Source organism: Ctenopharyngodon idella, chromosome 7 (genome assembly GCF_019924925.1).
Source record: "Ctenopharyngodon idella isolate HZGC_01 chromosome 7, HZGC01, whole genome shotgun sequence".
In the NCBI taxonomy this organism is placed as follows: domain Eukaryota; kingdom Metazoa; phylum Chordata; class Actinopteri; order Cypriniformes; family Xenocyprididae; genus Ctenopharyngodon; species Ctenopharyngodon idella.
The window spans coordinates 18,201,432-18,218,201 of NC_067226.1; the positions used below are offsets into that span (position 1 = coordinate 18,201,432).

The 16,770-nt window shown below is 35.2% G+C and overlaps 1 protein-coding gene and 1 long non-coding RNA gene across 4 annotated transcripts; one reads left to right on the forward strand and one right to left on the reverse strand.

Annotated features, from left to right (window-relative positions):
• Window positions 1-305: 305 nt before the first annotated feature.
• On the reverse strand, window positions 306-2,726 carry LOC127515840 (uncharacterized). Its single transcript, XR_007930868.1, has 3 exons — window positions 2,596-2,726; window positions 2,148-2,324; window positions 306-1,040 (listed from the first exon to the last, which is right to left on the reverse strand). It is a non-coding gene; the product is annotated as an uncharacterized LOC127515840 (long non-coding RNA).
• Window positions 2,727-7,617: 4,891 nt separating this feature from the next.
• On the forward strand, window positions 7,618-12,932 carry slc25a44b (solute carrier family 25 member 44b). 3 transcript variants are annotated; one of them, XM_051901143.1, is made up of 5 exons: window positions 7,618-7,771; window positions 8,746-9,415; window positions 9,962-10,061; window positions 11,433-11,560; window positions 11,821-11,860. In XM_051901143.1, exons 2-3 carry the CDS (start codon window positions 8,785-8,787, stop codon window positions 9,991-9,993), a joined length of 663 nt encoding a protein of 220 aa, XP_051757103.1. In that variant the 5' UTR covers window positions 7,618-7,771; window positions 8,746-8,784; the 3' UTR covers window positions 9,994-10,061; window positions 11,433-11,560; window positions 11,821-11,860. The 3 variants fall into 3 exon arrangements, with proteins under 3 accessions (XP_051757103.1, XP_051757102.1, XP_051757104.1); XM_051901142.1 differs by lacking the exon at window positions 9,962-10,061 and having other exon boundaries at window positions 11,821-12,932; XM_051901144.1 differs by lacking the exon at window positions 9,962-10,061 and having other exon boundaries at window positions 11,438-11,560; window positions 11,821-11,947.
• The last annotated feature ends 3,838 nt before the right edge of the window (window positions 12,933-16,770 follow it).

Sequence of the window (16,770 nt, forward strand, 5' to 3'; positions counted from 1 at the left end):
CTAATTAAGATATTTTTGATGAAATCCAAGAGGTTTCTGACCTGATATAGTGCAACGTTATTACTACTTTCAAGGCCCAGAAAGGTAATAAAGACATCATTAAAATAGTCCATGTGACTGCAGTGGTTAAACCTTAATTTTATGAAGTGACGAAAATAATTTTTCAACAATTTCTTCTCTTCCACTATGTTTACTACGTCAACAGCGTAGGAGACTGACATTATTCATTATCATTATTTTTGTTTGTTTTTTGCGCACATTGTAATTAATGACAGAATTTTCATTTTTGGTGAACCAACCCTTTAATATGAAAAACATTTGGATTCTCGGTCAATACAACACCCACATGTGATCCATATAACAAAACCAAACATGACATGCATGAGATTGCAGTGCTTACAATTCTTTATTTTTTGATAATTATTTCATTGTGTATAAAATCAATAAAGACCAAGTCACTGCTCATTAGGTGGCCTTGATTTCACATTTTAAAAAAGATTACTTTTAATTACTTAGAAGCAATTTACTCAATTTCTTTGAGTATTTTAAACATTTTCTTTGAGTATTTTTAACATTTACAGTGAAACTGTTACTCTGGTAAACTGGATTAAAATATTAAAACAGAACAATGCGATAACACCTACAAACAAGTTTTTAATAAGGAAAAATAAAAGTACAAACACAGATTTCAGGACCAAAAACACCTAAACTAAAAAAGCTCCAGGTATACTGTTGTCAAACTTAGCTTAGAATAAGCAAGTAACATTAACCCACTATTTTTTATACATTCTACTCTTTGAGTCCAAGGTTGTTTTTAGCAAATGAGATTATAACAGCACACACTTGCGCCTCCAGAGAGAAATTACCCATTACTGCTGAAATAAGTTCAGCCCCTTCAGCCCAATCCAGATTGCCCAGTACTTCCATGACATTAGAGAACAGTTCTTGCTTCTCCTGAAGAGGCATCTTCATTATGATCTGAGGGAGAGGCTTCAAATCTTCACTCATCCACCATCCCGCAGCAACTCCCAGAGCACCACCTACATAAGACAATAGAAGAATGAGGAGAAAGAAACAAAATGCTAAAGATGCATTAGGTTCACTAAATGAACCATTGATAATTATTAACTAATAAAATAAACTCTCGCTCTGTTTTCTTTACTTGAAATTTTAAGTTGATCACACTAAATCACACTAGATCACACTTATTTTGTAATAAAGCTATCATTACAAAAAGGTATCACTAGATGCTAAAGTTTTAAGCTAATATTTTGATGTCTATACAGTTTTAAATTACTCTACAAACCTACAGTACAAATGTGCATGAAATTAAAATAAATATTATTATGGACCAACCGTTTTATAAAAGCAATAACCCCAGAGAAAGCCATGGTTTACAGTTAATTTAGAACAGCTTTATTTTATATTATTTACTTTATATTATTGCTTTATAGTAGCCTTCTGTTACATGTGCCATGGGTCTGTGTTCCGTTTTATCATATGGACTCCATTTCCCACAATTCCCCATCTAGGAACCAATCATGCGCTCACACCTGTTTCCCATCAGTGACCCTTTATAAGCTGCAATCACACACACACACAAGGGGCTGAGTATTGTTTCTGTCTTGTCGAGTGGTCTATCCTGTCTAGTCTTTGTTTGCATTTCGTTTGTTCCTTGCCTAGCCTTGCCTGTGTTTTTGATCCTGGACTGTTTCCTTGTTTGATGGTCGTTTGCTGCCTGCTTTGACCTGTGCCTGTGTTTCTGGATTACTCTTGTGCCCTGCCTTCCTGTATCTGTTTGCTGGTGTTTGACCCACTGCCTGTACGACTACGCTCTTCTTGTTTATTAAAGCCTGCATGTGGATCTCCAACTCTGTTGTCCTGCTCCCCTCCGTTACACCTACATAAAGTTAAACGAAATAAAAATGAGAAATGTTGACTTTGCAACTAGCTGAAGTAAAATAAGTTTGGTTTGTCTTTTATTTTAGTTAATGTTGAAATAACCGTTTCGTTAACTTAGCAACAAAGGCTGGCTTCAGAGAACCACACAATTGTTTATAAATGATACCACCACCCTGTGATTAAAAAACGCAGTAGGTCAAAGTTTGTAAATGACAAAAAAAAAAAAAAAAAAAGCCAATACATACCAACAAACGCACCGGGTGGACCTCCGACTAGCCCCCCTACAAAAGCCCCTCCGCTCGTCATAGCTCCTCTGACTGAGGTCTTTACGGCTGCTTTAATCCGAGTCTCAATTATCTGAGAGCAGAGCCTCATTACGTCGTCTATTTCAGGATTCATTGTGTTTTGTTCAAAAACACTGCCTGGGGAGGAGAAACACAAATCAAAGAGCTGTCTACTTTCAAATGTAATACAATTTAACACTGCGAGTATTGTAAAAACTATGGTTTGTGTCAAACAAACAGCCTGTAACTACAACTGCCGTATAGTTGTGATAAAAACAAAAAAGTAAAGAACGTTAAAAGCTAAACAAGATACATAAAATCTGTACATTTTCATGGCCTACATCTGCTTTTGACAATATTTAACACTAGGCAAGTTTTATACAGCTTTCATAAAACTTTCAGACATTACCTCTGTTTCTTCTGTTGCCGTTACTTCAAGGTTGAGAGAGTGAAAGTGACATCGAGCGACATTACACTTCAGCTCTCTGCCGCTCCGCCCTGTCCCTTTAATTAGTGATGTGCTTATTATAGCCTACATTTCATACTTTTAATTTATATAGGTGCATCACCTCAACGTAATGCAATTGGCGAATTGGTCCCCATGAGGAAAACAGATTATAAATCATACCAAGTGATGTTTTTTTGTTTGTTTGTTTTTTTGTTTTCACCTGCATTTATTTATTTATTTTGCAGAAAGTTTTCAGTGAGGGGATAGGTTTAGGGTTAGGGGATAAAATAAAGTTACATCATTATGTGTAGCCATGTTGTATTTATCCATCCATTCAAAAAACAAAACAAACAAACAAAAAAAAAAAAAAAAACACTTATCCTCTAAGGTCGCAGGCAATGAAAGACATTTATCATTTATTTATACGGGGAATATGGGGGAAATGTCATGTTATTAGAAATGTTTAAAAAAAATTACAGATTGCCCAAATGTTACAGCATCTAAATAAATAAATAATAACTGACTTCTTTCTTGTTTGTTTTTGCTCAGAATTTATTATTTTAGGTTTTGTGGCACTTTGATGGTATTTTGGCTGGTGTTTCTATGTTTATAGGGGATTTAAAAAACAAACAACAACAATAAAAAACATACAACATATCATTTTAACAATCTGTTGAACCGATTTTCAAGTTCGCTGTAGTAAAAATTATTTGAATTATTAAACATATAATTAATGTTAACATTCTGTAAAATTGTAACACCCAAGAAACAGAATTATTGCAGGAAAAATGTGTGTGTGTGTGTGTGTGTGTGTGTGTGTGTGTGTGTGTGTGTGTGTGTGTGTATATATATATGTATATATACATGGAATGGCTCTACAATGGTAATTCTTACTAGTAAAAATTGCATTGTAGAGCTCTCTATTCAGCACCTTATTATGATAATTACGCCTCATGCACACACTGTAAAAAATGAATGTGATTTTAACAGTAAAATATTGTAAAAACACTACAGAAAAAAAATTGTAAATGGGTTAACAGTAAGTTCCAGTACTATATACAGGGAAAAACTGTTAAAGCTCTTACCAGACATTTTATGTAATTTTCACAGTAAAATGCTGTAAATTTTACAATTTTTAGAAGTAAAAAAGAACAAATCAATGTATAATTTACAGTCAAAAACTGTAAACTGATATTCCCACAATTCCCTGTGTGACACTCCACATTTGAAAGTATTTTGTTTAAAAAATCATGTTTCTTAATAGTTTTTGTTATCAGTTATGTACATTAGGGTTTTATGTTACATCTTCTGTTGTTTAATGAATGTTTATTGCATTATGTAAGTGTTGTGGGTTACCATGATGGTCTTTTGCGTTTGCGTGAATGACTCTTTGCACCCTCTTTACATTAGTATATACTTCAGCTAGTGGAAAAGCTATTTGTGATGAACTCTGATTCTTCATGTGGCTTTCTCTTTTACCACCTGCATTATTATGGTGGTTGTCAGTATATGTTAAAGGTACAAAACAGATTTTAGTAGTAGTGTGTGTTGTTGAATTTACTTGTTTACATTCAAATTTTCTTGTTTGTAAATTACAGTTTTATACTGTAAAATTGACAGTTTGTTCTGTAAGTGTGTTTACAGTTTTTCTGTATTTTTTACAAAATTATTCTGGCAACCACAGCTGCCAAAATTATTTTGTAAAAACTACGGAATATTTTTTACAATTGGCGACGGCGCTTCCAGATTGTTCAGTCAAGCCGTTTTCAATGATGAATAGCAACGTAGAGGCTCTAATGATCTGATATAAGCATTATTTAGCCTGTAAGAAATAGGCCTAACTATTTTTTTGTGTTGATTAAAATCATTATAAAATGATTATGCTTTAAAGCAGGGGTGTCCAACCACATTGAGGGCTACCATCCTGCAGATTAAAAACCCTGCTCCAACACACCTGTCTGTAATTATCAAGCAACCCTGAACACCTTGATTAGCTGGTTCAGGTGTGTTAGATTGGGGTTGGAGCTGAGATCTGCAGGATGGTAGCTCTCCAGGAGCAGGGTTGGACACCCCTGCTTTAAAGACAAGAAACAGGGTACAACGGGGCTGAAGGCACATTTGACTTTAAACCACTAGATGGCATAAAAATTCAGCTCAGCCCCAATTTGGGGGTAATCCTTGACGCCATCCGGACAGAAAGAAAGTTGATTCTGCGCTAATATGTAATGTTTTTAAATATGTTGAAGATTTATGTAGCAAACGAGAATCGATCAAATTACTGAATATATTTTGTTAATGTTTTTCAGTTTTTTATTAACGGAAGTAAAAAGTAGCCTATGGTATTTTGGGTAAAATAATAGTATCCTATATAAGTAATAGTTTCTGTAGGCCTATTTTAACTTTCCGTTAATCCTTAAAACAAAACCTAATATAAAGCATAGGCTAATTCAAAATACAAGTAAAACACCTGTAAAATACTAATACGGAAAATTCATTCATATTTAGACAGAACATTGTGCCCTATTTAATTCTAATGTCCTTGCGTTATTCTGCCTGAGCTCTAATGATGATTGACAGACTTTAGTACTGAAGGGGTGGATTCTGGAATCCACTGACCCTTCAATATATATTTTAAGTTATTAACCAACATTTATCTTTCTGTTAAATTATTTGAATGACTTCTTCAACGTATGTTAAAGCATTTCTTTTCCTTTTCAAACACTAGAAAATAATTTTGAATATTGTCTGTACCTCTCACTGAGAGAAAAGAACATGTTATCAGTATGTTTTGGGAAAGTTTCCTGCTCAGAGCAGAGCTCAGATGTATGTGCGCTAAGTGTTCTGTGCAGGTCCTTTGTACTGGTGGACAACTGGCACTCTGCTTGAGACCAGCAGACGCCATGTCATGAACCCAAAAGGACATCCAGTACCTAAATCCAGGGTCCCCTCGTCAGCATCGTGACGAATGGAGATATGCTTCTGACTATCTGTCCATGTGTGGAAGATTACCAAATTTGTCTATTTTTCTTAGCCAATTACAATAATTCAACCTGAAGTAATGACGTAGTTAGTTGACTGTTAGAGTATAATTGTTATGGAAATGCGAATGTACGCAGAGCGACCTACGAACTCCTTGTGAGACTTGAAGCTGGCTTCTGCTGATGAAACTGCAAACTATTCTTCAGTAAAATATTCTTCAATTTATTAATTTTTTAAACTTTGACTCCGGGTCTTTATTCAACATATCTGGTCTTTTGGGTCTTTAAACAGTAAAATTCCCCTACAGTACACACAACAAACGCATAGAATGCCATCTTAGAATTGCCTTAATGTAGTATTTATTACCTCCGAATGTTGTTTTAGAATGTTACAAGTTATGTAGGGATTCCAGTGAAGAAAACAGTCATGTCTGTTTTCAGAAAAAAACATAAAACACAACAGTATGGCAAGCCGTTTTAGCTAAAATCGTTGTTTCGCGGGCTATGTGACGTCAGAGCGCGGAACTGGGAGTACATCGATCTAGTACGAGTTCACGGGTGGGAAGTCACGGGTTTGACTGCCATTCCAGTGCACTTTCACGGGTAGAAGGTTGGAAAAACACGGGTTACGGGTTGCCTGGAACGCGGCATAATTCCAGCCACTGAATTTGGCATCTCTGCCGTGTTTGTGCTTTTTTTTTCGGGATTATTTTATACAATTTTAAAATAATATGGCTTGCTGCGTTAATGGTCGAGACTCGAGACAGATGTGCGTCTGTGTAGATCTGCACGCGTGCAGAAGATAAACAATACACGTTGTTGGATCGTGGCATTGGCTTAAAGTTTTGTTTGTGAGATTTACTACAATGACAATGGCAGGAGAATGTTAAACTCCGACAGCACTGCTTATTTATACAAAGAAATTATATTATATTATATTAGGCTATATTATATTATATTAATGCTTGAAAAGCCGACAGGCCTATACTGATTACTAAAACTTAACAAATACAAGCCCAAATTGGGAGTATGCAATATTGACATAATATATATATTTTTGGGGATTTTTTCGACAAGGATAAGGCGATATCTTTCTGATTGTTTTTGTGTAGGCTGTGCCTAAATCTACATTTACACTCTAGCAGCTATATCTGCAGTGTTTTAGTGATATAGCAACAGGAACATTCATCCATATTTGTCCATATATTGAGTAAATTAAGTACTTAAAGTATATTAAGTACTTAAAACTTTGAAAAAATCCTAAAGAATTAAAGGTGTTTCATTTCTTTATTTTCCCACCAAAATTACCAAGTTCACAAGGTCAAGAAACTGGGGATTCAAAATATTGTTATAAAACATGATACTTTTCAAAAATTAAGTGATGAATATTATTAATTTTCACAGAAAGCCAATTAAAAACATTCGACCAAAATTTAGAGGTAAAATCACAGTATAGGTGTGTAGACTATAGGCCTACTTACCTTTGAAAAATCTGCATCTCTGAAGTCTTGTTCCAAGATGTTATTGTTCATTTCTTGTTATCAGCATGAGCAAAAATATAATTGCAAAATAAAGAATTAGAAACCAAACTGAATCGAATGAATGAATGAATGAATGAATGAATGAATGAAATAGCTGCCATGTAATTACCTGAAGGTCATCATTTCACCAAATATTTATTAAATTGACTGGCTTAGTTTTTACTATGTGACTAAAATCTAACCTTGATCAAGGTCATTTGTAGAAACACAATGGTTTTATGGAAGGTAGACGCGAGTTGCAACATACACTTAAACTCTCCGGTGTGCTTTTATATATTTATACAAATAAACTATACTACTACTACTACTACTACTAATAATAATAATAATAATAATAATAATAAAAAATAAAATAAATCAATAACGTGTGAATCATGATACTTGATGTATTTCTAACACCCCGGTCGATGCACTTTAACCTTTAATGGAAAGTCAGACCAGAGCGCTTTGATTGGTCAGTTCAGTGGAGTGACGCAGACAGCGTCATCACCATCATTACCACGATTTCCATGTTCACTAACCAGTGAGCGTCTGTAGTTGCTGCTACTGTTCTGTGCTGAACATACAAATCAGTGTCAACCTAAATATGCTATATGACTGAATCATCTCTGCTGCACGGTAAGACGTTCATTGGTGTTGTTGAAGTGTAACCGAGCTGAGATCATAGATAATAAAGCTGAGCCCGGCTGTCCATTGAGCCGCATGACAGTTCTGCTAACTAGCCACTACATACCATGCTATTGAAGCGAGCTGTGTGCATTTACAAAACAACTGAATTCTCTGAATTGTCAACCCTGACATTTTTATCTGAACATAACATTAGAAATCAGTATTGTGTTACAAAGATTGTGTTTACACCAGCACTGGTGTAAGTTAACGTAAACCAGCAGCAGTTAGCTCAGGTGTGTAGACTGAAAGCTAATGAACACTAGCAGTGTGACTTTATAAAGAACCATAAACCAAGATATTTTGAAAAATGTCACAGTATTTTTTTTTTCTCAGATCATACAGCTTTAGTATAGACTGTAGATTTTTGAAGTTCCTTGCATTTGTTGTAGCATATCCTCATCACATTTAGACGTGCTTAGTTTATTAAAATTTAAAGGATAGTTCACTCAAAAATGTAAATTCGGTCACCATTTACTCACCTTCATCGTATGAACTTGTTTCCTCCAGGGAATAAAATAGTAATAATAATAATTTTGCAATTTTACTCACATTTGCAAGTTTATGTCTCATAATTTCGGACGTTAAAACTCAGTTACAAGGCATAGTTGTGAGATATAAACTTGCAATTGTGAGAAAGAAATGTCAGAATTGGGAGTTATAAACTGAATTTTTTAGAAAAAAAAGTCGTAATTATCTTTTTGTTTAAACAAACTTCCATATCATGTTGTACCAAACCTGTGTGGCTGACTTTTTCTTTTTAAATGAAACACAAAAGGAGATTAAAAGTGAATAGTGATTTAGGATTAGAAGTTAACATGACTGACAGCCTAAGTTGAGCTGCATTCTATATATGAAAAGTGCTATACAAATAAATGTTTATTATTATCATTATTATTATTATTATTATTATTATTATTTCCCAGGTGGCCTGGGGCTGATGTCAGGTGCTGCTGGCAAGAAACATGCAGCAGAAGCGCAACATTCAGATCATAGAATGGGAGGACTTGGACAAACGCAAGTTCTACTCCTTCGGAGTATTCATGACCATGGCCATCCGCGCCACGGTCTACCCAGCCACGCTGATCCGCACCAGGCTGCAGGTTCAGAAGGGGAAATCACTCTACTCTGGGACCTACGATGCCTTCTGTAAAATTCTCAGAGCTGAAGGTCTGAGAGGACTTTACAGGGGCTTCATGGTGACCACGTTCACACTCATATCAGGACAGGCATACATAACCACTTACGAACTGGTAAGGAAATATGTTTCCAACTATTCTAAGGACAATACGCTGAAGTCATTAGTGGCGGGAGGCTCAGCGTCACTGGTGGCCCAGAGCATTACTGTTCCCATAGATGTCATATCACAGCAGCTCATGATGCAGGGCCAAGGGGAGCATCTAACCCGCTTTAAAATTAAACCTGAAACAGCATTGGAAGCAAAGCACCCTGTATTTTTCGGCCAGACGAGAGACATTATTGGGCAGATATTTGCTGCGGATGGCATTCGTGGGTTCTACCGAGGGTATGTGGCATCTCTCCTCACATACATACCCAACAGTGCAGTTTGGTGGCCGTTTTACCACTTCTATGCAGGTAAGAAATGTAACCGTTATAATGACCCTAAGCATTGCATTTTTGGATCAATAATATACTACCATTCAAAAGTTTAGGATCAGTAAGATTTTTATTTGAAAGAAATTAATACTTTTATCCAGCAAAGATGCATTAAATGATTCAGAAGTGACAGAGTAAAGAAATTTATAATGTAACAAAAGATTTGTATTTTAAATAAAAGCTGTTCTTTTGAGCTTTCTATTCATCAAAAAATCCTGAAAAAAAAAAAAGAATCACAGTTTCCACAAAAAAATATTAAGCATTGATAATAAGAAGAAATTTTCCTGAGCAGCAAATCAGCATATTAGAATGATTTCTGAAGAATCATGTGACACTGAAGACTGGAGTAGTAATGATGCTGAAAACTCACTATAGTATTTAATATACATACATTAAAATTGAAAATGGTTGTTTTAAATTTGTAATAATTAGGGCTGTGTGATATTGACAAATGATATCTCGATATTTCCTGGGATTTTGTCGATAACGATGATCAGATGATATTTTGTGCTGTTATCTTGGCAGGTTTACAACTGCTGTTGACAGCTGACTCCTAAAGTTTTTGTTATTCTTCATATTTTGTGTGGTGGTTATTTCGCAGCAGTGACAGAAGTTAAATTTTCCAGTAAGTTTAAATTGATTTTTAACTTTTATCTGCATTTTTACCCTTATAAGGGCAATTACTTAATTAAATGTAGCCGATGCGTCATTTATTATGTCAAATTATTACATTTAATCAGTAAATTAAATTCGAATAACAAGACACTATTGGGCTATTACCAATTAAATGAAATCATAGTCAACAAAATCCATTTTTGCAATTCAGAGAAACAGAAGCTGCATCTGAAATGGCATTTAGATGCATTTACACAGACTGTTTAATGCAGCTCAGAGGGGACATAAATGCATTAAAATGCAAAAAATTTAGCGTTTAGCTCATTTAGCGTTTTGTAAATGAGAGTTCCTATTCCCGATGTGAATGCAACCAGGAACATGGCCCGGGAAAAAAATTAGTTTTTGGGGAACTATCCTAGTGGCTAGTTCCTATAACTGAGTTCCTAGAACTATTCGGTGTGAAAGCCCATATTAATACAACCAATTCAAATGGCTGATCATTTCAGGAACACAGCATTTTACTTTCTTAATGAGTGAGTCATTGAATCATTCATTGAACTGATTCGTTCAAATGGACTGATTCATTTAGTAACTAAACACCGCTGTGTGTTCCTCAGAGATGCAAAACAGTTCGGCTGCTGTGGCTTTGTTTGGAACTATTTTTGTCTGCGAAATAGAACAAAACAGGCAATATTGTGTCTAAAATGTAAGTCACTTAATTGTTTATTAAACTGTTGTGTAAAATCAATACCACATCTGCAATCATTCTGATATTTGAAAAAAAAAAAAAAAAAAAAGTCACTCTTTGTGTGATTGCTTAACTATATCATATGATATAAATATAGCCTAAAAGACAAATACTCATACAGGAAATTTTTTACTGCATTTTAATAGAGTAAGTCATGCAGTGAGAGCATGCACTCTAAATGCACATGTGCAGCAGTCTAACCTTAACCTAAGAAGGCTACATCATGCAGTGTATGCACACTCTAGGCGTGTTTTTGTTTGTTTTTTGCAAAGTGAGGGACATACTCGATCATGTCTGATTTGCACATCCTTAAAACAAACAATTATGATCTTATCATTGACTATATCTTTCAGAAACATTAAATAATCTTACCCAACCCAAACTTTTGAATGGTGGTGTACCAACTAAATTAATCTGCTCAATGTAGTGGCAGATTGTGTATGTATTTGCCTGCCAATCCCAATTTTATGTGCTTTGAATGTTCATGTTTTGATTGTTAGAATACTATACTGTTCAAAGTTACATCGACAAAAACAGTTTTGGTTAGCAATCCATCTGACCCATTAGAGAGCTATATAATATGAGTTGATTTTGAAGTAGGTGAGATTTCATTTGCTCTTATTGTCTCCGCAGAACAGTTGTCTAAGATGGCTCCCAGTGACTGCCCTCATCTAGTGCTGCAGGCAATGGCAGGACCTCTGGCGGCTGCCACTGCCTCTACTGTCACCAACCCCATGGACGTCATCAGGGCCCGGGTTCAGGTCATTTCCATTGCAACAGATATGTATAGCCTGGCATGTGTGATCAAGTGTGCTTACATGTACAACAAAACAAAGATAACTATCAAAAACCAGTTTGTTATATAAAATGATTAAATGCAAATCAGTTAACCAGTTATAATTATATGTTGTTCTATTTCTGATGTTTGTGCACATTCTACAATTCTCATTCAGCATTTTTGACAAATTTTTCCTGAATGTAATACCTGAATATCTGATTTTTTTTTTTTTTTTTTGTGCAGGTGGAGGGCAGGACATCAATCACTGAGACTTTTAACCAGCTGATCAGAGAGGAAGGATTCTGGGGGATGACCAAAGGCCTCTCTGCTCGCATCATATCTTCAACGCCCACAGCAATAGTCATGGTGGTTGGTTATGAAACTCTCAAAAAGCTCAGCTTACGACCAGAGCTGGTTGACTCCCGCCACTGGTAAAAAAAGAAAAAAGAAACTTTACACACTGTCTGTCAGCTTTCCTATGACTCTTCCACTCCACCTTATTGTTCATTTTTGCCTTTTAAATCTCCTGCCTTGTGAGGCTTCAGTGTGACACTGCTGATTGCTTTAGGGTGATTATGGATTTTTTTTTTTTTTTTAATTAATAGTAACAATGCAGCTTTTGAGCTCTGTTACTTTCTGTCAATAGGGAAAAATGTTGCTCAGGTTTGTAATCGGTGTAAGAGGCACAAAAGTTTTTCTTGAATGAATTTTTAATAAGTATGTGATCAAACAGATTGAATGTTTTAGTAAAAGAAAGTATTTTGTGACTTTAATTTATTGCTCGTTGTATAAGTGGTATTTTAAATGTCTTCAGTCGTTTATTTTCAGTAGGATATAAACAATATTTTAAGATATTTCATTTAGAGAACTCCCTTCATTCAACTGTCACCGCAATAGCATTTTATTCATAGTAGTACAGTTTTTATCATACTTTATTAAGTTTATGTAACTAGATCATCTCATGTGTACCATGTTTACCTCTGAATATGCTTTAAATAGTTTTTGTGTGGTGCTGGGATGTTTTAAGTTGCCAAAGCTGAGTGAATATTCAAGGAAAATCTCTTGATAACCTTTGCTGAAGATGAATAATTAAAACCCAAAACTGACTGTAAATATATCAAGTTATATATATATGTCTGTCTGTATGCTCTTCATAGTTCTTCAAAATATGAAAATGTACTTGCCGTCAGGTCATTTTTCTTTCTTCACTGGGGCTCATGAGGCACTGTTTAGCAGAATGTTTGAGTTGTTCTTTTATACAATGAAAGTGAATGGGGATTAGGGGTTGTCAAGCTCTAAAAAGGACAAATTAGCATCATAACAGTACATCAAAATAAATATCCATATGACTTGTGTACTGTTCAATTTCTTCTCAAAGCATACAATAGATTGGTTTAAGGAACTGACTGAAATTAAAGTCATTATTCACTGCAAATCTTGCTTGTTAACCGTGGTCTTGGACGTTCTGCTACAATTTTCAAATACATGAGAGAAATGAGGATAGAATATTCATTTTTGGATGAACAATCACTTTAATAGAACATATTATGATGCAATTGGAGTGAATTGTGGGGCTATTAAGAGGTTTTTAAAACATCTCTTATATATGCTGTCTGCAAAGCAGCTGTGAGACCTCAAAAAAGAAAAAAAAGATAATTGTTGCATTGGCAGCATAACTGTCTGTATCCTGCAGGACTGCATTTAATCATGGATTCTGTGCTGTGTGATTCTACTTGTCACCACTAGGGAGCAGTCACTTATAAAGAGTTAACAGATGTTCTGCTCTAGTTTAGTTTTATAGATATGCCTGATCAAAGTAATCCCAATCATACTAATTATATATTTAGCAACTGCTGCTCTTTTGAGGCCCCCCCAATACAGTAACAACCTGAGCCAAGAATTCAGAACTTGCTCCCCAAATATCGGATAAAATCAGAAGAAAAAAAATTCAAATAATTTTAAATAATATGTCCGATATGATGTAATATTATTCACAATGTCAACAGGTATTGGACCTGTTTGATGCATATGCATAGCAGTTGATCTGTTATGATGATTACTTAAATGATTTAAAATAATACAAATATACTAGATTTTGTTTTCTTATTCACCCCCTAAACAACCATCTTGAATTTTTTGAGATATGAGAAAGCCTAGTTTTTATAGTGTGATTTCTAGACCTTGTGTTTAATTATATATTTGACCATTTTCATGGTTGATACCAAAGGAGTTCCGATCTGCTTAATGCTTCAAATATACTGAAATCTTTTTATTTTAATGCTGTTAGGGAGACTGTAATATTTTATTTGCAGAGATCATACAACAACATAAATATAGCTATAAATTCTTAAGCAATGGCATGCAATGCACTGAAAGGTTATCTCTTCAACACTGTAGCAGAAGACGAAACCACTTGACAAAATGATTTGAGCTTTTGGAAAGAGTATATTCATTAGTTCAATTTCAGGGCAAGTGCGCTGCCCCCTATAGTGTGTTTGTCTTTGGTCAGTAGAGTTTCTTTCTGCTCTGATTTATTAATTAGTGCCAGAGCAGTGCTTCTGTAAAGCCTGAGGTTAGGGATGAGGCAAATGTTTCCCTGCAGCTACATTCATATGATGGCTAGTTCTTAGTTGTGCTTCAAATCAAACTTTGGGGAAGGGATGATATTACACATTTCAAATCCCAAGTTTGCAAGATCTTATTCTTTTTCTGTCAGTTGGAAAGTTTTGACATTTTGATGACTCTGCTTCAGTTTGAAATGATCTAAAGGAAAAAAACTACTTTCTAAATAGAAGAATAACCTTCAGTATAGGCTCAACCTCAAAAAGTTATTTGCTCTGTTGGGATGAAATGTTTTCTCCAAAATACCAGACTACTTTTATACAGGCTACCAAAAATCATAAAACAATCCAAATAAAACTGGGACAGTTATTCAAAGAGAATATAAAACACACACTGCCTATGCCATTTCTTCACTTCCCAAGTTCTTAATGCACATAATTAAATCATAATAGAACAATGGCCTATTATCAGTGTGTTTGCTGCAATATTTTGTGATGGGGGTGCAACATGCAGCTGTGATTAACTAGTGCTGTGATAGGGCCTCCACCCTCAGGCGAGAAAAGTGCTGCCAATGATCAATGTCTCAGCCAGAACACAATGGCACAGACTTCATCACTGCGGCCAAAACCACTATCTTACGCCCGCAACAGCCATGGACCGCTGAAAAGAGCATTACTGTCCTTTTACATAAAACAATTTATAAAAACACATTATCATTTGTTTTTTGTTTTTTTTAATTTTGTTTATAAAATATTTATTTTTATATTTTTTATGTTATATTTGCATTTATTAAAATAATTGCATTTAAAAACCTGTTTTATTTTTTCATTTTGTTGGTAACACTTTATAATAAGGTCCCATCTGTTAACATTAGTTCTGAAACTAACAATAAGCAATATAATTTTACAGCATCTTTGTTAACGGTAGTTAATAAAAATACAATTCTTCGTAGTTTGTTCATGTTAGTTCAGGGTGCGTTAACTAATGTTATAAACACTTTTTAAAATGCATTAGTAAATATTGAAATTAACATTAAAGTGCCCCTATTTTGCTTATAAGGTTTGTAATTTTGTTTTGGAAGTCTCCTATAATAGGTTTACATGCATCCAAGGTAAAAAATAAATAAATAAAAATTTTGGGTAACACTTTATTTTGATGGTCCCCTTTAGACATTCTCTTGACTAAGTAATGTTGCACCTACATTTCAACTTCCAGTTATTTGAAGTATTAGACTGTCTGCTTAATATCTGCTAACAATTTATTTTGATGCTCCCCAACAGACACTCTCCTGACTATTAGTAACTTTGCAAATAAATGTCGACTTATTCTACTAACCCAAACCCTGGTCTATTAATACTCTACTACTCTAATGACAGTTATTAATTGACATGTAAGGAGAGTTAGTTGATATGGTGCAAACAGAATATTTAAAGGGGACCATCAAAATAAAATGTGACCCAATTTTCTCATGATATATATTTCAGCATTACCTCTTTTCTCACAATGTCTGAAACGGTTCAATAAAGGATTCGGTCTTTCTAAACCCCTCCTTTCTGCTCCGATTGGTCAGATGGCCCAGTCTGTTGTGATTGGTCCGCTTACAGCATGTGTCGGAAACTAATTGCCCATTACCATATCTGAATTTCAGCTCCGGAGGCTCCTCAGCACTTGTATACAAAGTGATATGAACAGTAACCATGGCCTCAGTTTTACCATATCACTTTGAGTCCTCATCCTTTGGAAGTGCAATAAAAGTGGATTTGCTTTCGCAGAGCAGAAAACAGTGTCATGTCGACATGTCGACAGCACTAACTCATCCAGGCCTCAGCTGCAAACAGTGTTTGAGGGCGGGTCAAAGTAGACGTTGTTCGCAGGCAGCCAATGAAGACCATGCACTGGCATTATGCAAATTTGTTACAAACCTATAGGTTCGTGAAGGACCTAATACTGGAATTACTGACGACTCGTTTCAGGCAGTTCAGAATCTTTCTTTAGGGAGACAAGAACTCCATTTATTGAAACTTTGAGGACCTTTTACATTCACAAACAGCTAACACACTGCGTGAAAGGCAATATCTGAAAAAGCATAATGTTCATTGTTCATTCATGTTTACTAGTGTAGTTAACGAAACCTTAGTGTTACCAAATTAATCTTAATTAAAGAATACTTCTGAGAGAAACATTCAATGATAAGCATGGGAGATGGGAAGCTTGCAAGCTGAGGTCTGATGACTCAATCACTGATTTCTTTGAGGTCAGCGTAGATAAATGATCAAGCAAAGATCAGATGGACTGGAGTTTGAAGTACTGCTCTTCATAGTCAGACGCCTAGGGCACTGACGCATGCCGTCCCACTGGGAGTTACTTCCATTAGGTACATTTCTGAGTGAAAAATGACTGAGCATAATAGATGCCCTAATGAGTCTGGGGGTCTCTATATCTATGAGATCAGTGGACAGGGTGTTGTCACACTAGGCCATGTCTCTTTTGCAAAGCTGGACGTTGATGGATGTTCTCCATTAGTGTATGTCGATTGGTGATTTGTGATTTAATCTGGTATGACCTCAAACCAGGTCCATCTGAGCCCTGATGGGAAGCTTTTAAAATCTAGGCGTTCATAAAAAGACAAAG

Bases quoted from the DNA above. Each gene is read 5' to 3' on its own strand.
- slc25a44b (XM_051901142.1), top strand. From the start codon at position 8,785: ATGCAGCAGAAGCGCAACATTCAGATCATAGAATGGGAGGACTTGGAC. The intron at 9,416-11,432 runs GTAAGAAATGTA...TTGTCTCCGCAG, and splicing joins GTTTTACCACTTCTATGCAG to AACAGTTGTCTAAGATGGCT. The intron at 11,561-11,820 runs GTCATTTCCATT...TTTTTTGTGCAG, and splicing joins TCATCAGGGCCCGGGTTCAG to GTGGAGGGCAGGACATCAAT.